The 25,336-nt window shown below is 37.4% G+C and overlaps 1 protein-coding gene across 1 annotated transcript; it reads right to left on the reverse strand.

Annotated features, from left to right (window-relative positions):
- Window positions 1-250: 250 nt before the first annotated feature.
- On the reverse strand, window positions 251-20,693 carry SPACA1 (sperm acrosome associated 1). The gene is made up of 7 exons (XM_059699619.1): window positions 20,459-20,693; window positions 13,823-13,864; window positions 7,726-7,827; window positions 6,917-7,023; window positions 6,168-6,303; window positions 928-1,048; window positions 251-407 (listed from the first exon to the last, which is right to left on the reverse strand). Exons 1-7 carry the CDS (start codon window positions 20,691-20,693, stop codon window positions 251-253), a joined length of 900 nt encoding a protein of 299 aa, XP_059555602.1.
- Window positions 20,694-25,336: the final 4,643 nt, after the last annotated feature.

A 25,336-nucleotide genomic window follows, 5' to 3' on the forward strand; every position in this document is an offset into this window, starting at 1 on the left:
TTGTGTGTTTGTATCTCTAGATAAATGTTACCAAGTGATTACCTGAAATGATAAATGTTGAGAACAAATTAAAAAGAGTTTTTTTGTAAGTCTACCACAAAGAAGAACTAATTAAAACAGCCCCTGCTCACATTGTATTAGCTTCAGACTGTGGTAAATCACTTGCAATATTATTAAAGTATTTCACTACATATTTTATTTTTATAATAATGAATCTGGTATGCTCTGCTCTCCTTTGGCCTGTTACACATTAATCATTCCACTCGCTCAGGGCGTCATCTTCACGTCCACGTATTCCTGTTGGCGATCGTTCAAGAGAAGCTGACCCTTTGCCTTTCACTGAAGTCTGCTCAGAACGTACCTCAGTCCCTGAGACTTTTCCCTCCCAGAAAGACTTTACTGCCGCCCTGGGAGATAAAACAAAAACAAAAAAAATCTTTTATGTGAAATGAAAACTAAAAATAGATTTATGTTTCGCTTTTGTCTATATAGAAGTGCCTCCTTAGTCACAATTTATTTTTAGTTTGCGGTACATCAGTTGCATTGCAACAGTAGAGCCCTCAGATGTAACAGGGTATACTACTCATGTAGGTATTGGAAATATTCTCCTATAACTGCATTGGTAGGTTACAATAACCAATTTTGGGGGTTGTCATAACTACAACTGGACAGCACAAATATTCATTCAATAGACTTTTTAAAGCAACTACTATGTAAAACTGTAAAAACTGCATTTAAAAGCTCTCTCATGACTGGGAAACAAGTCATGAGATTAGGCAGACTGTACTAGGACAGTCGCAGGAGTTGGGCAGTTTGAAGACACAGGTGAGAGACATCATGGACAGAGCTTTGGATTCATGGGACAAGGGAGGGGCAGATAGATGGACATCAACCAAGGGGGAGACTCACTTTCAGTCCTTCACCTACCAGTTTATAATTATGAAGATCAGCACAAAGATCACAAATATACACATCACAACTCCGATGGTCAGCACAAACACTAGCACTGCATCAGTGTCCGGTCCTTTTGATCTTTTCATCTGCAATTCTAGAGAGAAAAACATACATATATCTGATGATTATTCCTACTGACAGAAAAAGGAAATGGAAACTTCATATCTGAAAAATAACTCTAGAAATATACAGAAAGAATTAGTGGATGGAAAGTTAATTAACCTGCTCTGCATGTTTGAAATGTTCTTTTCAAACATGCAGAAAGTTGAAAGACTTTGACCATGAACATTATGTATTCCTACCACCTAGACACTACCAACAACATTTTACTATCCGTCTATCCATCCTTCTGTCCCGTCGTGTATTTTTAATGCATTTCAACATAATTTACTGATGTCTGCACATTTCCTAGCAAAATTCTTCAACTGGCATATCATTAACTATAGTTTATATTTTTTATATTCTTTATATTTTTTTTCTTCTGAGGTAAAATTTCAACAATAACTTTCACAAAGATCTTAAATGTACATTTGCTTATTTTTGACATATACAAACACATACATGCAATTTAAACCCTTAGCAATACACAGAATATTGCTATACCCCAGAAAGTGCCCTTGAGCCCCTCCCAGGTAATCCCTGCCCTATCTTCCAGAGGCAACAACCATCTTGATTCTCTTTTCCACCACCTATTAGTCCTGCCTGTTCCAGAATTCATAGGCATGGAAACATATACTATGTATTCTTTTGTGTAGGACTTTTTCAATCAATATAATGTTTTAGAGATTCACCCATATTTACACATGTACCAAGTTTTTTTCTTTCTTATTAATGAATTTTTTTCTTTTTTATTAATGAGTAGTATCTCTCAATTTGTTTACTCATTCTCTTATTGATAGCCATCTAGGCTGTTCCAGTTTGGTGCTATTATAAATAAGCTGCTATGTACATTTTTGAAGAAGTCATTCTGTGAACACACATTTTCATTTCTCTTGGATAAATACGTAAGAGTAGAACTGCTGGGTCATAGGGTAGAGGTATGCTTAGTTTTCCAAGACACTGCAAGACCTTTTCTTAAACTGATCGTATTAATTGTACGTTTTATAAATTTCTTTCTCTCCGATTTTTGGCTTGCCTATTCATTTTTATAATGATTTCTGTTAATGAACTGCAGTTTTTAGTTTTGGTGAAGCATAATTGATCAATGTTTCCTTTTACGGTGTTGGTTTTCTGAGTCATGTCCAAGAAACCCTTACCTACGCCTGAATTATGCAGATGTTCTGTTTCCCTTTTTAAAGCTTTCTGGATTTGACTTTTACCTTTAAGACTACGATACATCTCTGATTTTTATATATGTTGTAAGACAGTGGTTGAAGCTCATTTTTTTTTTCATACAAATACCCACACACCACTTTTAAATCAGGCATTCTCTCCCATATCTTTATGAACATAAGGCTATTAAAAGGACAAAGCCAGTCTACCATATGTGTTATAACATTGCTGCATTATAAATTGGTGAAAAGCCAATTTACATAAAGTATTATATTGTGAATTATATAGCTTTCTTGTGGCTCTTTCTGGTTCCTAAATCATAGAATCATAAAAGATTTATGTGGAAAGGACCAGATGCAACTGCTGAATCATACCAATGTCTAAGGGGGTTTAATGATTTCTGCAGCCATGTTTTATATTTTTTAATATTTTAATTTTGGTAAGTATCAATTTATCCGAAGTAATCTCCTATATGAGCAACCTCAACAGCTCATTTGTCTGAATTTTTCTTTCTATTCTTTAAACACCGTGGAGTATAGTGTTCCATTTTCCGTAGTAGTTCTAGAGTTATGCACTCAATTTAGTGATCTCACTAAATAGTTCCAAATATGATAGAGAAATTACGTATTTACATTCCAACATTGTTGAATTTTAAAAATAATTTCAGTTTTGCAAATTTTAGGTTTATAATAGCCGTGGGATTTTTTAAGCTCAAATAAAAGACACCTTGTAGGAGCCCTAACAGGTTTTGCTCAATGGGTAGAGCGTTGGCCTGTGGACTCAAGGGTCCCAGGCTCGAGTCCAGTCAAGGGCATGTACCTTGGTTGCGGGCACATACCCAGTAGGGGGTGTACAGGAGGCAGCTGATCGATGTTTCTCTCTCATCGATGTTTCTAACTATCCCTCTCTCTTCCTCTCTGTAAAAAAATCAATAAAATATATATCTTTTTAAAAAAGACACCTTGTAGGATTAAAACCTGAAAAGAAATGCAAAATTCCCTTCCATTTATCTACGACCCTGCAATACTAGCCAAGAAGGTAGAGAGTGAGGGTATGAGGATTTTAGTTCATTTCAATAGGGGTCTTCCCACAAGGATCACTTAGATTGCTTTTAAATCTAATATCTAAGAAAGGCTGCATTTCCTCTTGAAATTTTCTAATGAAGAAATAGGCTGAATTTTTTTTAGTAAAACTAAGCTTTTTAGTAAAACTAAGCTTATGTTTGTATTAGTTTCCCAGAGCCACCATAACAAAGTACCACAAACTGGTTGACTAAAAAAACAAAGGAAATTTGTTGTCTCATAGTTCTGGAGGCAAAAATTCTGAATACAAGGTATTGGTATGGCCATGTTCCCTCCAGAGATTCTGGGAGAGGACCCCTCCTTTCTTCTTCCAGTCTTTGGAAGCCCTTATGTTCCTCGGCTGGGGCAGCATAATTCCAGTCTCTGACTGTTTTCTCATGGCTGCCTTTTCTCATGTGTCTTTGTGTCTTCACATGGCATTCTCCTCTGTCTCGCTCTCTCTGTCTGTCTGTGTCCAATTTTCCCTCTTCTTATAAAGACACCCGTCATATTGGGTTAAAGTCCCACTCCAGTATGTATGACCTTATCTGAACTGAACTAATTACATCAGCAATGACCCTATTTCCAAATATGGGCACATTCTGAGGTTCTGGGAGTTAGAACTTGAAAGTATCTTTTTAGCGGGACACAATTCAAGCCAAGACAATGCCTAATTATGAAGGACAACTATTGTAGAAGTGAAAACTCTGATATATAAAGGAATGGATGGGACATTTTCATTAACTAAATAATATTTACCCTAAAATATTTGAGTTATGTATTTGTTTCAAGCCAGTACCATATTGTGGACATTTATAACCAATATATTTGTTTGATGTCTAAACAACCCAAAGCATCTGTCACAGTGGTGTATACAATTGTCATTTTAAAAGAAACCAATAGATCCAAAGTGTTCTGAAAACATTTTTATCAATTAACTAGTGCGTGTACTGAGACAGCAGAGCTACCCCACCAGCCCTAAACTGAGAAGACATAGTTAGCTCTGCTATCTCAGTTAAGGACTGACATTATGGGGTCTGTGTTCCAGGCCTTAACTTATGTGCTGTCAAATGCATGTCACCTTCTAGTCATGGGAAGAGCTAACTATTGAGATGTCCTAACATCTCAAGAAAGGGGACAAAAACCAAGAATGCCCTCTGATAGCTATAATATCCTGAACAAAACTCATTGAGAAAAATTTTATTTTGATGATATTTGGTCTTCTTTGGCCTTTTTTAGCACTTCATTAAAATTACCCTTTTAACACAGCCGGTGTGGCTCAGTGGTTGAGTGCCAATCCATGAACCAAGAGGTCGCTGGTTCAATTCCCAGTTAGAGCACATGCCTGAGTTTTGGGCTTGATCCCCAGTAGGGGGGCGAGCATAAGGCAGCCAATTGATTCTCTCTCATCATTGATGTTTCTATCTCCCTCTCCCTTTCTCCCTCTGAAATCAAAAAATATATATTTTAAATTATCCTTTCAATAAAAACCGGAGTAAGATTATTAGCTTTCACAAGAAAAAAATTTTTTAAAGACATTATACAACATATCAAAAAAATTTATAAATAATTTACTTCAAAAAACCATCCCCAAACAGTTTAGCTTGTTTTCATTCAATAAAGGGTTGCTATGTTGCATGGTATCTCTAGACTACAGCATAAATTCTTTACTTGGGATTAAGAAATACCTTCAAGAAATCCATGAACTCCCTTTACAATCACAGGTAACTCTTGGCGTGATTGTACATGTGGGCATTTTTCTGGTAAAAGCCTCCTGAGCCTTAACTGGATTCTAAAAAATCCTGTAACCAAACCTGCGGGAAGCCACCACTTGATGATACTGTCACGAGACTGCACCAAGGAACAGGGAAGGCCAGTGGACCTCGGGCATTAGCAGGGCTGACGCTAAGCACCATTGTTCCTGTTGAGAGAGTGTTGGCTCAAGGCAATTCCCTAGCCTGACAATCCCTTTACTGTTTACCAAACTTCACCTTTGATACGCCTGTATGCATTGCTAAAGGGCAAATGTGTATTCAAGTAAATAAACAGTAGACCAGGTCAGAAGTTGGTGTGCTCTTCACCACCTGGCCACCACCCCTTCATAATTCATATTTCTTGTCTAGAATTTTCATTCATGCATCGGCCCCTCCTTCAGATCCTGAACCCAGTACTGCAGGTAAAACCCCCACTTCCCAATAGCAAAGATGACAACAACAATAAAAATGGTTAGCAGCAACTGAACTAAAGGAAATACTTATATCATAGTCTAAATTAAAAGGACATGCACATGGATCCATTTCACAAGGAAAGCAGCTTTTAACTTGTGAAATGATGTTCAGGACAAGATTTGCCTTTCGTGACATATATTGATGACTATTATTGTTTTGTCAAAAAATGTTTTCTTCAAATGGGTAATTTTTTAAAAGACATGCCTTGACATAATGCTTCTTACCTTCATTTTATTATACAAAATTTTTGTAAGCCTTCATGAGAACTCCATGTGTACATTTTCACTTTTGTGGTGAAGTAAAAGTAAAAATATAATCCACGTTACAGGATTGTTCTTTGGAGAAATTTCAGGAATACACTAGTTTCCTGAAGTGAGGCAAATCCAACTGTACTTTGAAAAAAAGAAATGAAGCACTACCTTGTAGAAAAGTCTAAATGATCTGAACCAGTGGTTCTCAAACTATGGTGTCTGCCAGCAGCACCTGGGAACTTGTTAGAATTATAAATTCTTTTGTCTAACCCACCCAAGATCAACTGAATTGGAAACTCTGTGGGTAAGGCTAGCCATCTGTGTGTCAAGAAGCCCTTCAAGTGATTTTGATGCTCTCTAAAGTTTGAGATAAGCAAACCAAAATATTGCTGGGCACTTACCATTTGAGGTATAGACTGTGAATCTAAGAGATGCTACTATTTCATTATTCTCGAAGGTATCGCACTCATAATCCAAGGGGTGAATTGGCCTGCTTACTTCTAGGATTGCTGAATCATTTGCAAGTACAACGGGTTGCTTTTTAAAAGAAAAGAAGTATCAACATTTTTCATGTAAACTTAAGATCAGGAAATAATTTCCTGTAACAAAAAAAGAGCCATTATCTCTCAGTCTAGGGCAGTAATTAATTACGCACATGAATTTTATAGTCAGACAATCTAGACATCAAGTTCCAATCCTACCATTTCCTGCCTGTGTGACCCAGAGCAAGTTACTCTCAGCATTTCAGTTTCTTATCTGTAAAATGGGTATAATGTTAGGAATTACCTCATAGGATTGTTATGTGGGTTAAAAGAAACATTAACATTTGGTGTATGTCTGACACTTAATTAGCCCTCAGTTAATGTTAGATACTGTTGTCATTAATATAATTCCTATATATACAATGAAAGCCTTGCTTCCAAAATAAAATAATTTGTATAAAATGAATGTTTTTAAGTTCTGTTAATAGCTGATCCTAAGACATACTTATAAATTATGAAAAAAAATTAAATCCTAATAATAATAAGCTGTATGATTTTAACTTCATTTTTGCAAACTGCTTTTAAAGAGAGTTTTCTGGCAGTCATCAAGCACTGGGAAACAAATTTTATCACTCACTACAAAGCACCAAATTATATTCATTACTCACTTGCTCTGGCCTTAGAATTTTCCAAATATATTTGAAACGATTTTCAGGAGCTGTATGAACACAGGCCAGTTTCACACTGTCAAGACTTTCTGATATTGGTTTACCCCCTGAAAAAAAGAAAAATTAAATACAAAAATACCATAGAGCATTGTAAATTGCTTTATAAATAATATTACTTTTAAAATCTACCTCCAATTTTAAAATAAATTCTATGCTAGAAGTGATCAGACTTAGAGTTTGAATGTAGAAGAGCAGAGAGGAGTGATGGATACAAAGATAAAGTCACCAAAAGAAGCAGGTAGGAGACTCAATAGCTATCTGCTCCTTCAGTAGAATAAACTGGAGAAGAGGAATAGTAAGGGCAACCAACTCAATGAGCTAACATACTTTGAGATCTACTCATGGCTTCCAATTTACTGGTTGGGGACCCCATAAGAGATAATGAAATCTCAGCACTGTGTAATTTGATATAGAACATCACTTAAAATTTAGGATGTACCAATCTACTGATAAAATGTCATGACCAAAGTGTCAAAAATATTTTGCTATAGGACAGCCTTGACCACAGAGCCTGAGTACAATAAGGTTACAGTGTATTGCAGAAAATATATGTTAAATTTTAGACATTGAAAAAATGTAAAGTAACAGCAGAAAGTTATTCAGAGCTATAACTGTCCTGAGAAGTGGAATTTTAAGTTTTCTTATGATTTCCTTTCAGTATATCAATTCCACTCATGACAACCTGAAGTTAAAGTATTTCCCCAGAGTAAACTCTTCCCCTCTCAGTCTCCCTCCAGAGTCCAACTCACAGCCACAGTCTACTGGTCCACGACATTCTTCCACGCGTACAATGCACTTAGATTCACCTCCAGGGCATCCATTTGTTAACATAACTTCTCTAATACCAACACCTTCAGTAAAAGAAAATGGCAAATGTTAGGAAAAATAAATGCCACAGAGTTATTTTCTTTACCATCTAAGTTTTTATTGAGACTTTTTTCTTAATTTCAGAAATTAAATTCCCCAAATCAGGTTTACAACATTTAGAATTTTTAGACCCTTTATTTTTAATTACTTCCTAAAACAGCTTTTCCTAAAGTGAGTTACATGTAACACCAGTCCTTCTGATTGTTACCATTAGAAAAAGAATTCCATGATTATATACATTTGAAAATAATGCATTAAATAAAATTAAAGGGATATCTTTACTACAGAATTTGGGAAAAACTTTTAAAATGCTAATAAATTAACATGCTTTGTGTGTAAACTTTCATTGATTTAACATGTAAAATTTTTACATCTTAACATATTTGAAATCAGAATGCATCTTAAAATTGATGGCATATCACAAATTGGCAGTATTTTCCTTTTTAGAGATACATAAATTGTGCTTCTTACAACCAATAAAGTGTTAGATTTAATGAAATACATAGTACACAGGATCTCCCAAATTTATTTGACCATGGAACTTTTAGGGAGACTTGGAGCTTCTAGAGGAAATTCCAAAATCATATTTTAACATAAAGTAAGCTTTTTAATATTTAGATTGATAATAAATATAGCAGGACAAACTATTAATTATCGAATCTCCATTTTCAACAACATACTCTCTTTAGAATTGCCACACATTTTTATAACAAGAAGCCAAGCCTTTACTATCATAGATCTTCAGAGTTTGCCTTTCATCACCAGAATTGGAGATGATAAAATGCTTGATCAGCCACATGCTGAACATGTCCTGTGATAAACTGACTGTGAATGAAAACAGGGCCACATACCAAACCTGACAAGCTCTGGGGGGGGGGGGGGTGTCTGCATGTGGGCCTTAGACACTCAAGTAACCACATAGGATGGTCTGAACATAAAAATTCCTAACTGAAAGCAAGTCATGGTGGGTAGTCACATTCTAAGCCTGTAGCTGCCTTGACAAAGGTCAATATTTACCTCAAGTAAGCCTGTTTATTATCTTTTTGCATCTAAGATAACATGTCAGAGTAATCTTCTTCTCCAGATCCCTCAAGCCACAACCCAGGCATGAGAGCACACAATCACAGAACCTTCCCTGTTAGCTTATTCCCTGAATACCATCTCTATAATTAATTACTAACTTTCCTTTACCCACCAATGTGAAGGAAGCATGTGTTTCTCTATTTTGCCTTTTTATCCAGTCCCAGAGATTTCCCTGGTTTGCTTTCTCCCGCCCCCTTAATCTACCATCAATGGATTTCATGTTCCATCCTGAAGTCTCCTCCTTTTATTCTAATGTATAAAATAAGCTGCAAAACTGGCATTCTTCAGAGCATTTTCTCAATCTATTGAGATTTTGCATCCTGGCAATTGTCAGTTTGGCTCAAATTCATAAAAGTTCTCTATAGGTTTGGGTGTTTCGTAAGTCGACATGACCTATGAAAAGACTGTTGGGTCACAGGCTAGGGAACTGTCCATCTTGATTTCCTTGTTTACCGGATTTCCTCTTCCAACCCCTATATGATGTTAATCATAAAATCCATTCTCAAGGGCAAGGGGAAGTTGAAATTAGAAATGGCTTATCATAGTTCTTCTCAAAGTTCAGCGAGCCTGCAGATCGCCTGGAGATCTTACATGAAATTCTGGCTCAGCAGGTTCTGAGAGTCTGCCTTCCTAACAAGCTCCCAAGCTATGTGGCTGGTCTCTGGACCGAAAATTGAGTAGCAAGGGAGAGGGCTCCATATGAGATAAAGAAATAGAAGATTGGAAGAGGAAAGGTCTCTTGATTAAAAGAGATGCCTAAAAATGGCTACAGTATGGTTTCACGTGAATTTATGAAAGGTCCCTATCTAGAAGCACACCCTTATTCTGAAATGCATAAAAAATTTTCAAGCATAAATAAATAAATGTATTTATTTATCTTGCAAAATACAGTTTATTGCGATGATGTAAATAGCTAAGGTTTTCTGTAAATCCAAGTGACACTCAAAAATCTGCCTGTGTATTCCAGAAAAAGAAAAAATTTTGGCTGCTACATTATTTTGGGAGTTCAATAGAATTTTCACTAAAGCATTTTTCCCTTCACAGAGTTGTTATAAATTGAAAACATTTTTTAAATATTTAAAAAATATTTTAGATGCAAAATGTTGTCTTTTCTGGGTTTTCTCCTTAAAACTTATCACCATCTGACATATTACATATTTTACTTTTATTTATGTCTTTGACCCAACTAAAATATGTAATCTTTGAAGGCAGCATTTCCTCTGCTTTCTTCACGGCTGTATTCCCAGTAGACTGCATTGTAGACAGAAAAAATTTCTAAAAGTCCCCAAACAGAAAATCATTTGTTGAATGAATATATAATTTCTGAAACACACCTTTAATAATAGTGTAAGACAATATATAATTACTAGAATTGTCATAAATATAATTCTCTTATGAAAATGTTTCAAGTAAGCAACAGAAGAAAGATATAAATTGTAAATGAATAATCACAGGTTTATTACATGGATTCTTCTCATTTTCTGACTTTCATTCATGAAGAAATTAAGGTTAAAAAAAAAAAGGCTGAAAACTATCTCAAGAGACAGAAAATGGAACAGTGAACAGGAACAAGACAGGGATGCCCATTCGCACCACTCCTGTTCGACATAGTACTGGAAGTATTAGCCATTGCGATTAGACAAGAAGAAGAAATAAAAGGCATCCAAATTGGAAAAGAAGAAGTAAAACTGTCTTTATTCGCAGATGACATGATATTGTACATAAAAAACCTAAAGACTCAATCAAAAAAAACTATTAGACTTAATAAATGAATTTGGCAATGTAGCAGGATACAAAATTAACACCAAGAAATCTATGGCATTTCTATACACCAATAGTGAACTTACAGAAAGAGAGACTAAAAAAGTAATCCCGTTTACCATCACACCAAAAAAATTAAGATACCTAGGAATAAACTTAACTAAAGAGGAAGAAGACCTCTACTCAAAAAACTACAGGACGTTGAAAAAAGACATAGAGGAAGACATAAACAGATGGAAGAACATACCATGTTCTTGAATTGGTAGAATCAACATCATTAAAATGTCCATACTACCCAAAGAAATCTATAAATTCAACGCACTTCCCATTAAAGTACCAACGGCATATTTTACAGACCTAGAACGAACTCTCCAAAAATTCATCTGGAGTTTAAAAAAAGACCCCTAATAGCTTCAGCGATCCTGAGAAAGAAGAACAAAGTAGGTGGGATCTCAATACCAGATATCAAGCTGTATTACAAAGCCACAGTTCTCAAAACTGCCTGAGACTGGCACAAGAACAGACATATAGATCAATGGAATAGAATAGAGAACCCAGAAATCGACCCAAACCAATATGCTCAATTAATATTTGACAAAAGAGGCAAGAACATACAATGGAGTCAAGACAGTCTCTTCAATAAATGGTGTTGGGAAAATTGGACAGATGCATGCAAAAAAATGAAACTAGACCACCAACTTACATCATACACAAAAATAAACTCAAAATGGATAAAGGACTTAAATGTAAGATGGGAAACCATCAAAATCCTAAAGGAATCCAAAGGCAACAAAATCTCAGACATATGCCAAAGCAATTTCTTCACCAATACTGCTCCTAGGGCATTGGAAACTAAAGAGAAAATAAACAAATGGGACTACATCAAAATAAAAAGTTTCTTCACAGCAAAAGAAACCATCAACAAAACAACAAGAAAGCCCACTGCATGGGAGGACATATTTGCCAATGTAATCACCGATAAGGGTTTAATCTCCAACATTTATATGGAACTCATACAACTTAACAAAAGGAAGATAAACAATCCAATCAAAAAATGGGCAAAGGACTTTTCAAAAGAGGACATTCAGAAAGCCAAGAGACATATGAAAACATGCTCAAAGTCAGTAATCATCCGAGAGATGCAAATCAAAACAGCAATGAGGTACCATCTCACACCTGTCAGACTGGCTATCATCAACAAATCAACAAATGACAAGTGCTGGAGAGGATGTGGAGAAAAAGGAACTCTCGTGCACTGCTGGTGGGAATGCAGACTGGTGCAGCCACTATGAAAGACAGTATGGAGTTTCCTCAAAAAGTTAAAAATGGAACTCCCATTTGACCCAGTAATCCCACTTCCAGGAATATATCCGAAGAAACCAGAAACACCAATCAGAAAGGATATATGCATCCCTATGTTCATAGCAGCACAATTTACCATAGCTAAGATTTGGAAACAGCCTAAGTGCCCATCAACAGATGAATGGGTTAGAAAATTGTGGTACATCTACACATTGGAATACCATGCTGCTGTAAAAAAGAAGGAATTCTTACCATTTGCAACAGCATGGATGGAACTGAAGAGCATTATGTTAAGTGAAATAAGCCAGTCAGTGAAAGAAAAATACCATATGATCTCACTCAGTTATGGATAATAAAGACCATTATAAACTGATGAACAAAAATAGATACAGAGGCAGAGCGGCATCGAACAGACTGTCAAACCACAGCAGGAAGGCCGGGGAGGGTTGGGGGGGGGGGCGGTGGTGGTAAGAGATCAACCAAAGGACTTGTATGCATGCATATAAGCATAACCAATGGACACAAGACACTGAGGGGTAGGGGAGGCCGGGGGAAGGTCAAGGCGGAGGTGGAGGGGGGGGGGGGGGCGACGGGAAGGAGACATATGTGCCACTCTTTGTAATATTTTAAGCAATAAAAAAAAATTTTTTTTAAAAAAGAAAGAAAATGGAATAGTGGTTTCCAAGGGCTGGGAGAAAGGGGAAGTAGGGAGTTAATATTTAATGCACACGGAGGTTTCAGTTTGGGATGATGAAAAAATTCAGGAGATGGATGGTGCTAATGGTTGCACCATAATGTGAATGTGCTTTATGTCACTGAAATGTACATTTTAAATGGTTAAAATAGTAAATTTTATGTTGGGTATATTTTATCACACACACTCACAAACAAAAACTATCTCAAATGAAAGTAATTCAGGTGTAATATTTGACCAAAAAAAAATAAAAAATGTTCTGATGTAGATCTGCATGGATTTTCTGTCTTACCTTCTGGTTTTTGTCTTTCCCTCCTATCACTGTCTTTTTATTACAAGGCAGAGTCTATTTAAAATAAACTTAATTTCATTGTGAATTATCTATTATCTTCTCAACAAGCTACTCTATAGTGGTTCTGAAAAGATGGTCTTCTAACAAGCAGCATCAGCTTCATTGGTGAACTTGTTCAGAAATATAATTTCTTAGGCCCCTCTGAAGGTCTACTGAGTTAGAATCTCTGGGGTAGGCCCAGCAACCTGTGTTTTAACAAATCCTTCAGGAACTGAGAGTGAACAGTTAAGTTTGGGAAACACCAGTCTATTGTAGATCATGTGTTGCCTTAATCCCACCACCATGTAAAAGATTTTTATATCCAAATTCTATTTATGAAATGATCAATACAAGTCACAATCCTTGAATGTTATCTTCCCCACAAGCCAATACCTCTTTTCTCCAAGATATGACATATAAATTGGAGAAATGTAGAATTTAGAATAGACTATTACAAAGAAGCACATTTCTTGATAGATTTGCCAACACAGTATGTAGAAAGACATCTGTGAGATGCATCTCAAGATTTTTCATCTTCTGAACATCTGTGAGGTGGAGGAAATTTTACTTTGGTGAAGGCAGTGTATGTGCCAAAAAAATATAGGGAGCTGGCTTAAAATAAGACTTAGAATTTATAAACTGACATATCCACCCTTTTAAAGCAATCAGTTTGTGTTTTGTGTGTGAATTATAGTCATTAGAATAGAAATCAATGAGAGTACACAAATTACAAATAAAAATTGCCACACTATTTTTACCTTTCCTCCCCCTAAACTACAATATTGTTTATGTGCTCTATACTACTTACCACATGTAACAGTGCACATCCCAAATTCTACTTCTTTCACTACTTTCATTTCTGAACCTAAACATAAAATACAAAAACACATTATTTAATCACTTGAAAACTTTTCTAAGTGAAAAGCTCTTACTTGGGGATGGAGATACAAGTACTTGTCATGTGGGAAGCAGACATTTTATTTTATTTTTTAATATATTTCTATTTATTTCAGAGAGGAAAAGAGAGGAAGAGACAGAAACATCAGTGATGAGAGAGAATCATTGATTGGCTGCCTCCTGCACACCTCCCACTGGGGATTGAGCCCACAACCCGGGCATGTGCCCTTGACCAGAATTAAACTTGGGACCCTTCAGTCCGCAGGCCTATGCTCTATCTATTGAGCCAAACCAGCTAGAGCTGGGAAGCAGACATTTTAAAAAGTTTTATTAAATCAGAAAAGCAATGCGAAAAGCAGTACATCTATTATTGTTTACATCAAAAGAAGCCTAAGCCTTTAAAGTAATAAATCAAGAAATAACTTGCAAGGAAAGTTTATATAACCTAAAAATAACTTTTCATTACTTTAATACATGATGAGTTTAAAGTCCTATAGAAAGTCAGAAAAAAAACAAACAAAAAAATCCAGCCTATTGTAAGGTCCAATTTTTTCCAATTCTCTATTTTCTGAAAATTTTGAGTGTATCATTTTCATCTAAAACAAAAGTCTCTATACCAAGTGTTCATTAAAATCATGTATTATAGATTGGTTCTACTATTCCTAACACTTTATTAGTAGGATAATCTAGGACTACACAAGTATTTGATTAAATATCATTGGGTTCAAATCACATAATACAGAGCTTCTTTTTTCTCATCATTCTGAAGTTTGGCATGAATTCCACTTGCTATAGTGTATAACCCATTCTTCATAGCTCACATTAAGACTAAACTCTCAAAGGATAAAAATATTAAATGAGGTGTTAGAAGATAATTTTTAAAAGGTATTATATCCTGAGGAAACAATGTTACATGGGAAAATGCATTAGAGTTAAAGCCAAATTGCTGCTTCTACCACTAATTAGCTGCTTTGAGTTTGAGTAAGTTACTTAAACTCTTTCAGGCCTAGTGAACCTTTCTGTAAAATTTGAAAAGGAGAATCTATTTCACTGATTATTGTGAAAATCAAATGAGAGAATGTGTATGAAAACATTCTGTAACTTGTTTACTGCTATAAAAATGCTTAAGAGATAACCTCATTCTCACTCATTTTGCACTTATTGATTTTATATAATTCAAAGATTTTTTTTCTATTTTTATTACAGCAAGACAATATTTTTATAGTTTTAATATGCTTACTAGAGGCCTGGTACATGAAATTCATGCATGGGGGTGGGGGTGGGGGGTTGTCCCCTCAGCCCGGCCTGCACCCTCTCGCAGTCCAGGACTCCTCAGGAGATTTCCGCTTGCCAGCAGTTGGACATCCCTCTTGCAGTTCGGACCCCTCGCTTCTTACTGCCCGCCTGCTCACTGCTGCTTACCACTCAGCTCACTGCTCCTTAGCACTGCTGCAGAGGCAGGAGAGGCTCCCACCATCACTGCTGCACTTGCCAGCTGTGCGCCTGGCTTCTGGCTGAGCAGTGCTCCCCCTGTTGGAGCACATTGACCACGGGGGGGGGGGGGGGGGGGGGGGGGCAGCTCCTGTGTTGAGTGTCTGCCCCCTGGTGGTCAGTGAGCATCATACCTACTGGCCAGTAGGCCGGTTGCTTAGCCTTTTGTATATATAGATGTACCAAACATAGTGTCTTGAATACATAGTAAGCACTAGATGTAAATATGTTAATCAATATTGACTTTGTTAAATAAATTATTTGGACTATCATGATCAATTTTGAATTAACATTTTTGCTTGAAATGCTTGGATACTTTCAACTGGCACATTATGGGATATAAATTAAAAGCCAAATCTTGAACACAGAAAACACAGGTAAGAGAATGAGTACTAGACTACTTTTAAATATAACCTCTTTCGCCTGGCTTGTGTTGCTCAGTGGTTGAGCATTGACCTATGAACCAGGAAGTCATGGTTTGATTTCGGATCAGGGCACATGCCCAGGTTGCTGGCTAGATCCCTGGTGGAGGGTGTGCAGGAGGCAGCTGATCAATGATTCACTCTCATCATTGATGCCTCTATCTCTTCCTCTCCCTTCCTCTCTAAAATCAATAAAAAAATGTTTTTAAATATATAACCTCTTTTCAAAAACCATTCAATAAACTAAATACTTAATCAGCTCTATTATTCAGTACCTATGCTACTTTGGGAAAATTATTTAAGTTCTCCTAACTTAAAAAAAGTTGAGCCTGGCCGGCGCAGCTCAGTGGTTGAGCATCGACCTATGAACTAGGAGGTCGCAGTTCGATTCCCGGACAGGGCACATGCCACCCAATTACAGCTTGATCCCAGTGTGGGACATGCGGGAGGCAGTCAATCAATGATTCTCTCTCATCACTGATGTTTCTATTTCTCTCTCCCTCTCCCTTCCTCTCTGAAATCAATAAGAATATATATATATTTTTTAAAAGGTTGAGATTTAATCATGTTATCTCCAAAGGTCCTTTCAGCTTTGAGTATTAAGTGCTCATTAGGTCATTCACTGACTTTCTTTTTTGATGGGGATCCTATAATGGTGAGTCAGGGTGATTATATGTATCTGGACTTCAGTGTAGTATTTATCAAAATTTCCCATTATCTATCTATGAGTAAAAAGGAAAAATATGGTCTGCATGTCAATGTCAGTAAAGTTTTATGTATAACTTCAACAGTAAGATCCACTGATGCTAATTAGTTGGTTGGTGCCAATGTGGTAGGAGTCATGTGTCACAGTACTCTGTACTGTTCAACATTTTTATTAATGTCTTGGATAATACTGATTTCATGCTGTGTGTAAGCTGAAAGTCCTATATGTAAGCTGAAAAGTCAGTTGTCCTCAAAATACTTTACTGGCTGTCTTTAAAAGAACAGGTGAAAAGGAGAGTTCAATAGTGAGTTTAAAATAGGAACTATTATAAGCAAGCTTTTCTTACACACACAAATTAAAATGACAAATAAAAAAATAGTGAGTTTAGTATGAGTCAAAAGTGTAATGAGGCTTCCCTAAATATCTACTGGGTCTTAGACTGTGCTGATAAAAGCTTGGCATCCACAATGAGGCTGGTAATGATCCTGCTGTTTTTTCTGTTCTGGCCAGATCCTGGAATGTTCTCTTTCATTTTGGACAGGATGCTTTAATTGTTGGTATATTACATCACAGTACAATTTTTATTTTTTAGTTTCCTTTTTGAAAATTGATTTGTATGGTTGATAGTTCATGATTTTTTTTCTTTCTTACAGGTCTTCCAAAGAAAAAGAGAAAATGCTATATAGTTATATTTATATAGAATAAACCTCATTTTATAGACTAAAACTCATTTCTCTTGAAATTATTATGTAGGTCTATTGTTGGTTCCTTTTATAAATCTAAAGGTAAACAGGTTAAGAGTAAATTTATAAATCTTAGATTAATAAAGGGTATAAGGGTATACAAAAAGTATAAAGGCATAGGGATAGGAGTATAAAAGGATTAAGAGTATAGATAACATAGTATCTTAGTGATTTTTCCTATATTTTGAAACATTTTGTTATTTCATCATCCATAATGATGGATTTCAGTATTACTAATCAATTACTCCTATTTTAAAAAAAGACTATAATAATAAAATGGAAGAATTGTTAGAATGGCCTAGAAAGGTGACATAATTGTGAAATAAATTGTAGGTATTACATCATACTTTGTTTCCTTATTGCTTTGTCCAAAGAATCACATCATCTTTCAGGAAGATATAAAAGAAGTTTAGATGCATCTTTCTCATCCTCTATTTTCAGCTTTCATTGAACACAATTGACATTTTAAAGTTTATTTCCTTTTGGTCCATAATGGCAAGGAAAAGAAAGTTAACAGTGAAAAACATTTCACAATTATTGGATGAATCAGAAGATGAACATAGAGAAACAGATAGCAGCATTTTGGATGCTAATGATGATGTTAAAATTCATTGTGTAAGCAAAATGAGAGATGATACCTTAGTCAGTGGTTCTCAACCTGTGGGTCGCGACCCTTTTGGCAGTCGAACAACCCTTTCACGGGGGTCACCTAAGACCATCCTGCATATCAGATATTTACATTACGATTCATAACAGTAGAAAAATTATAGTTATGAAGTAGCAACGAAAATAATTTTATGGTTGTGTCACAACATGAGGAACTGTATTTAAAGGGCTAGAAGGCTGAGAACCACTGTATTATACTAGATGAATTATCTCTAGCTCAAGACTCAATGAATGAACATTATCTTTCTAAGAATGAGAAGGATATCTGGCATTCTCTTCTAATTAGCCCTTCAACAGGAAGGACTTGATCCTGAAATATTTTGTGAAAATGGAGCCAGACCATACGATTTTGATAAAGGATTCAGACAGTATTCTTTCCTTTTTAAAGTAGTTTATACACAAGAATGTACTTGATAAGGCTAGTAAACAGACAAATAAATGCCAGATGTGAATACAAAGGTAATTGAAAGAAAGTAGATGTAGAAATGAATAAATTCATTGGACCAACAATTTTAATTGTTTATAAATCAAAGATGAAAATGGTTTTGCAAATATGGAGAAAGGATATGGCAGTCTTCTCTTCAAAAAAATATGTATCTTCCTAGTTTTCAAAAGTATTGTGTTATGATAAAGTGCAAAAAGAACAATAATAATAACTAGAATCTATTACAAGATGTACTTAAAATCTGGACTCAGTATTTATAAAATGGCTATATTTCAGAATCATGCATAACAACCAATGAGCTTTTAGTTGCACTAAAAGTACTTTTTCCATTAGTCTTCAAAACCAGGAAAAATTAAATAAAAATTTGGGATAAATTTGGAAATAAAATGTGAATTCTTATTAAAACTTCAAATAAGTTGTTTTCACTGCCCCTTTGCTCTTACATTTGAAATTATTTGTAAAATGCCTTAAAAATAAAATAAAATAAAATGTCCAGTGGATCATAAATGGTGTTGAATATTTTTACACTGGTCCTCTGAGGGTTAAGAGGGGCTTTGCCAAATTTCAGAAACATCCAGATCTCAGACACCTCAGATTGTTTAAAGTTCTGGATTCTCGCTTTCCCCAGGGAAAAGCAGCTATGCATGAAATTGTGTATATAAAACTCCAGAAGGCACGCGGACTCCCTGAAGTTCACAGATAAGGAAATGGAGACATCGAGAGAATAAATAAATATCCTGCATTTGAATTTGCATCGAAGGCATTATAGTTCTGTCACCCAGGTTTACTCTAAACTCCATTTAGCTTTTTACACCTGGAACTATCCCTTGACCAGTTTAATACTAAAGTTATTAATGCAATTACTTTTAAAACTAGAGTGAAGCAATAAGGACTATGCTTTAGAACATGTTTTTCTCTTTTCTAGTCCCTTTTCTTCTTCACATTTCCCCAGTCAAGGAGATGAAGTTGGGTCAGTCTCGGGGTGTGTGTGTAAGCTCTCTGTAATGTAATCTTATCAAGGCAATAACAAATCTCATCCCGCCATTAACCTCAGGTAGTCAATTTCTTTCTGTCACGAAGGGCCACTATCTGTCATCAGCAAAGAAAAGAAAAGCTGATAAACAGGGCATCTACTCTCTATGTATAGGAGACAGGAGACTGCCACGGATATTAAAAGAATCTCAGCTGGGTCATTTATGAGGTAAAGGAATCGTTCACCTTCAGATGGCTGCACACCTGCAACTGACCTTTGACCTACCAGCATGTGAGTTACTAATCAATAGGACAGGTGTAATGGCGTGTCAAGTTTTATTGCTTAGAGAGCTAGCAGAAGAAGGTAAATTTACTAGTAGTATGTACCAAGCACAAGCTCATCAAGCTCATTCTCCCTTGGTTAACACGTTATCATCTAACAACGCCACTAGTGGGATCCCTTGATCGGTGTTTTCTAAGGCCACACTGTTCCTCTGGGGTGCAAAGTTGAACGTGCAAATAAAACACCTCCACGCTGCAGAGGTGCTCAAGGTTGGGCTGCAAGAAGCTGACCTGGGGCTTCTGGGCAGTTTAGTCCGCATATGGATCCATCTAGATGTGTCACAATGAGGGGAATTCTGAGTTCCGTTTTGTTCCAATGCAACGTGCAAATATACAAAGACGACCTCAAGCAATTTGCAACTTAAAAAAAAAACAAAAAAAAAACCTACCATGGGAAGGGAAAAAACGTAACTGCAAAGGGAGTCAAAATAATTCCACCTGGTGGAAGACTACCTCTGCCTCCTATCACTTAAAAAACAAAGCGTCTTTTTAGCAGTATTTCTGTAGCAACTCCTAAACGTGGGCTTGTTCAGCTTGCTGTGGCCTTGGGAAATTAACATGTTTCTTCAAGGCCATTCCACGAGTGAAAAGTGTATAAATTCGTGGCTGACTGCCAAAGGGCTCTACAAATGTGCCCAGGGGTCAGTCTCGATGTCCTCGGGCAGACACGGGGCTCTGGCCCCCACAGGGGCTTCTGTCCCCACCAGGGAGCCTCCCTGCTCACCTTCCTCCTCCTCCTCCTCCTCCTCCTCCTCGTCGCCCTCGGGCTGCGACGGGTGCTCGGACTCGCCCGGGTAGTTCTCCGCCCCCTCCTCGGCCTCGCCCTCGCCCTCGCCATCACCATCGCCGTAGTGCTCGCCCTCGTCCAGGGAGCGGGCCCGGCCGGGGTCCTGGAGGGCGGTGACGTTGACCCCGCGGGCGGCCGGGAGGCCCGCCAGCAGCAGCCAGCCCACCGCCAGCAGCAGCGCCGCGGGGCAGCCGCCCCCGGGCCTCATGGCTCTCGGCCCCACGGCCGCCCAAGGCTCAGTCGCAGCCGCTCGCTCTCCTGGACGGGCGTCGAAGAAGGAGCCGCGGGTCTCCGAACCCCTGCGCGCCGCACCGGGCAACCAGTAAGGCGTCACCGCCCGTCAGGGCGCGCGGCCCGCTGCCTCCCTGCGGCGCTTTGGACACGCGCTCCCGCGGCCGCTTCCGACGGCGCCCCGTCCCCTGCGCCCCATGCGCCTGCGGGGTCCCCCGTCTCCCGCTGTTGGCATTCCCTCCGCTAATGAATCATGGCCCATTCACCGTAGAAGCCCTTCTCGCCCACCCTTTCTTCTAAAAGGGATTGATCCTTCCTTCTGACGTTGGCTGCTCTACGACCCAGAGTCCCTCTTCCCGGGACACCCCTCTACACTGACTTAACCTCGAATTGCTTGATGCAGAATATCCAACGGCGTATATGTCAGGGTGGACTGTCACAGCCTTCTTGAGTATGGAGCCTCACGCTGCAGCCATTTCTGCAGGCGAGGCTTGATTTGTAGAATATGCAGGGGTGCGCTTTCTTTCTCTGACCTGGACACTGTTTGTTAGCGTAGCTCAAGCGTGTATGCATGTCTTAAGGTGTTGTGCAGCGCCCTCAGCTCCGTGTGGGCCTTCCTGATACTAAATTAGGGGCCGGGAGGGAGGAGGGAACAGGGGAGGATGCAACTGTTGTCAAGATAGTCCTCCACTCTGTGTTTGCGGAGGTGATGCTTTTGGAACCAAACTTCGGACTTACACTTAGGGGGAAAGAATTTTCTCTTCCCGGAGCAGGTTCCTAAGAGCAGAACCTCTCCCCTATCTTTTTGTTTGGCACCCTTACTCCTGTTTTGAGCCTACATTGTGCTTCATTCTTTTACTTTTGAGTCCATGGTAAAAAACAAGCACTCTAATGTTCCTTGGTTACTGTAGAACAAGGTTCTCCCACAATCCCATTTCATAACTGCCCTACCCACACCCATTCCACACCCAAGTCAACTGCTTTCCTGTTTTGTTCATCTAATTCCTCCAAGATAGATGTGTCCCTCACCTTGCATTTTGAACACAGACTCCCAGGTGACAATCCTAAAGTGTCCTAATTTCTGAACTCAAAGGTTCCCCCCAAATCTCAAGTTTCTTTATATATCTAGAATATGTAACACACCTATCAAAAAGGCTAAGAAAGTTTTAATGACAATACCAAATGACACAGTTTCAATGACAATGTTTGTGAGGACGTGGAGGAAGTGGGTCACTCATATATTGCTGGTGGGAATGTAAAATGGGAGTCCCTGCCAGCCTGTTGTGCCTTCATTCTCTGGCCATCGTTTAAAACTATATTATTACACAATGGAGTAATTTTGTGGTAGAAGCTATAGGAAGCCCCGTGGAATTTTGTATATAGGAATAGTGATTTCAAATAGTCACGCTATATCCTCTCAATCTATCACATCTTGTCTTATTCCAGCCTCAGTCTCTCCCACCCATTATTTTTTCATCGAATGGAGCTGCCCACAAAGGCCCTTCTTAGAGCAATAAGAAGAAGGCAAGGACGTCTACTATCACAACTCTTATTCAACATTGTATCAAAAGTCGCAGCTACTTCAATAAGACAAGAAAAATAAATTAAAAGTATACATATTGGTAAAGAAGAAATAAAACTTTCACATATGACATGAGTGGCTATATAAAAAATTCAAAAGAATAAACAAAAAAAAAATCCTGGAACTCATAAACAATTATAGCCAGGTTGTAGGATACAAGGTTAATAGACAAAAGTTAATTGCTTTCTCATATACTAGAATTTAAAATTTTTAAAAATCATTTACATTAGCACCAAAAATACTTAGGTATAAACCTAATAAGATATTACAATATCTATGTGAGATAAACTACAAAATTCTGATGAAAGAAATCAAGGAACATTTAAGTATACATATGGAGAGATATTTCGTGTACATGGAAAAGAAGACTCGATATTTTCAAGTTGTCAGTTCTTTCCAATTTAATCCATAAATTCAACACAATCAAAATCCCATTTGTAAATATCAACAAACTAAGTATAAAGTTCATATGTAAAGGGTAAGAGAACCAGAATAGCCAACCCAGTATTTAAAGGAGAAGAACAACACATCTGCAGTCCATTTATGGCTTAGGCCAGAAGACAACCGTTGGCAAATTTTGCTCTAAGAAGACAAGAGAGAAAAGGTGAATTTTAATGATAGTTGAAAGTACCTTCATTGTGAAAAATCATGAGTGGTATACTGATTAATTAGCAAATTTGGAAATAATTATTTCTATTGCTGGCATGATGTGGTGAAATCTGGAATGTTCTGCCAATGCAGGTTTCACCATAAGTTGTTCTAGTCCTTTTCTAAAACAACTTATCCAGCCCAACTGGTATGGCTCAGTGGTTGAGCATTGATCCATGAATGAGGAGGTTAAGGTTAGATTCCCAGTCAGGGTACAGGCCCAGGTTGCGGGCTTGATCTCCAGTGGGGAGCGTGTAGGAGACAGCTGATCAATAATTCTCTCTCATCATTGATGTTTCTATCTCCCTCTCCCTCTCCCTTCTTCTCTGAAATCAATAAAAAAAAAATATTTTTTTTAAAAGACCAACCAAATAGCCCTAACTGGTTTTGCTCAGTGGATAGAGCATCGGCCTGCAGACTGAAGGGTCTCAGGTTTGATTCCCGTCAAGGGCATGTACCTTGGTTGTGGGCACATTCCCAGTAGGGAGTGTGCAGGAGGCAGCTGATCAATGTTTCTCACTCATCGATGTTTCTAACTCTCTATTCCTCTCCCCTCCTCTCTGTAGAAAATCAATAAAATATATTTTTAAAAAATAAAAAACCAACCAAACAAAAAACAACTTACCCATAAGTTTTCAAAACTCTATAATATTATATGTACTTGATAATCCCATTATTGGTAAATTATGTTATGGAAATAAATTTAAAGTTGCTGTATAAAGATGTTTATTACTAGATTGTTTATAAAAGCAAAACATGGAAAGGATCTGAATATCCATGTAATAGGAGAATGATTAAATAATCTTTAATCAACTCAATGGGATATGATTGCAGCCTTTAGGAAGTTTGATTGTAATTGGAATTGTTGTTAGTAAACATTATTACAGCTATTTCAACATAGTACTATATGAAAAATAATGATTTCTGCACAGCAAAAGAAACCAGCATCATAATGAAAAGGAAACCCACTGTATGGGAGAACACATTTGCCAATGCTTCATCTGATTAGGGGTTAATTTCCACAATATGTTAAGTACTCATACAACTCAACAAAAGGCAAACAAGCCAATTGAAAAATGGGCAGAAGACCTGAATAGACCCTTCTCCAAAGAGAACATACAAATGGCCAAGAGACATGAAAAAATGCTCAATGTCACTAATCATCGGAGAGATGTAAATTAAAATCACAATGAGGTACCACCTCAGACCTGCCAGAAGGATCTCCTACCCTTTGAGACAGCATGGAGGAACCTAGAGAGTATTATGATAAGCAAAATAAGCCAGTCTGACAAGTATCCTCACATAACCTCACTTACATGTGGAATCTAGTGAACAAAATAAACTGATGAACAAAAAAAGATCCAGAGCCACTGAAGCATGCAACAGACTGATGTATTTCAGAGGTAAGGGTGAGACTGGAAGCGGTTAACCTATGATCTTACATGCATGTATGCATGGCCCATAGACAGACAATAGTGCAGGGAAGGCCTGGGGAGGGGAAAGGAGTAGGGTAGAAATGACAATGGGCGGGGGAGGAGGGGGGGCATCTGTAATACTTTCAATAATAAAGATACATTTTTTTAAAAAAGAATGAACACAAAAGCTTCCAACATCACACTTTCCATTTAACCTTCACAAGTTTGTCCATACTCACCCCTTAGCTTGGAATAAATGAATTAGTGTACAAATACAACTATGTAAACATCATATGTGAATATGCAGATACTGGCAAGGCATTAACATGGGAAAGCCACATGGTGAGATTTAGGATTTTCTTTTTAATTTTTCAATTCCTACCAGTGTTTGTGCAATAATTTATCTTTGAATGTGAACAGTGCTATCATCTCCCCATTTATTAGGATTTTAAGAGACTTAAATGATTACCCTTGAACAATTATTATAGTACCTACAATGGCAGAAGAAATGTTGAGAACCAAGGTGCTTATCTAGATAATTCAACATCCTGCACCTCCCCACAGATAATCACTTCTTAAAAATTATATAGATAATTGAAACAGTTTTCCCCCCTTAGATCAAATTTAACTCACTTTGCTGGTTAAAGTCTGTTACAGTAACGCTTCTCAAAGTTTATCTGCATGTGAATCACCTGCGGATCTCCTTAAAAGATGTGCTTTGACTTGGTAGATTTAGGGTGAGTCCTGAGACTCTTCATTTCTAACAAGCTCTGGGGTAATGCCTGTGCTGCTTGTCAAAGGCCCTTGCTTGAGTAACAAATCCTACAACATTTGAGTAATTTACTTACCCAATTGAATCCAGATAATGCATGTACTTACATATGTTTGTATGCATATGCATATGTGTGCATACATATCCATACACACACAAACATATATTTTAAATGGTCTGTCAATCTTGGCTATCAACATCAA

Source organism: Myotis daubentonii, chromosome 6 (assembly GCF_963259705.1).
Source record: "Myotis daubentonii chromosome 6, mMyoDau2.1, whole genome shotgun sequence".
In the NCBI taxonomy this organism is placed as follows: domain Eukaryota; kingdom Metazoa; phylum Chordata; class Mammalia; order Chiroptera; family Vespertilionidae; genus Myotis; species Myotis daubentonii.

Coding starts and splice junctions, on each gene's coding strand:
- SPACA1 (XM_059699619.1), bottom strand. CDS start 20,693: ATGAGGCCCGGGGGCGGCTGCCCCGCGGCGCTGCTGCTGGCGGTGGGC. Junction 7,828..13,822: donor GATGTGCACTGTTACATGTG/GTAAGTAGTATA, acceptor CTTTTACTGAAG/GTGTTGGTATTAGAGAAGTT. Junction 6,304..6,916: donor AAATTCTAAGGCCAGAGCAA/GTGAGTAATGAA, acceptor TCTTTTAAAAAG/CAACCCGTTGTACTTGCAAA.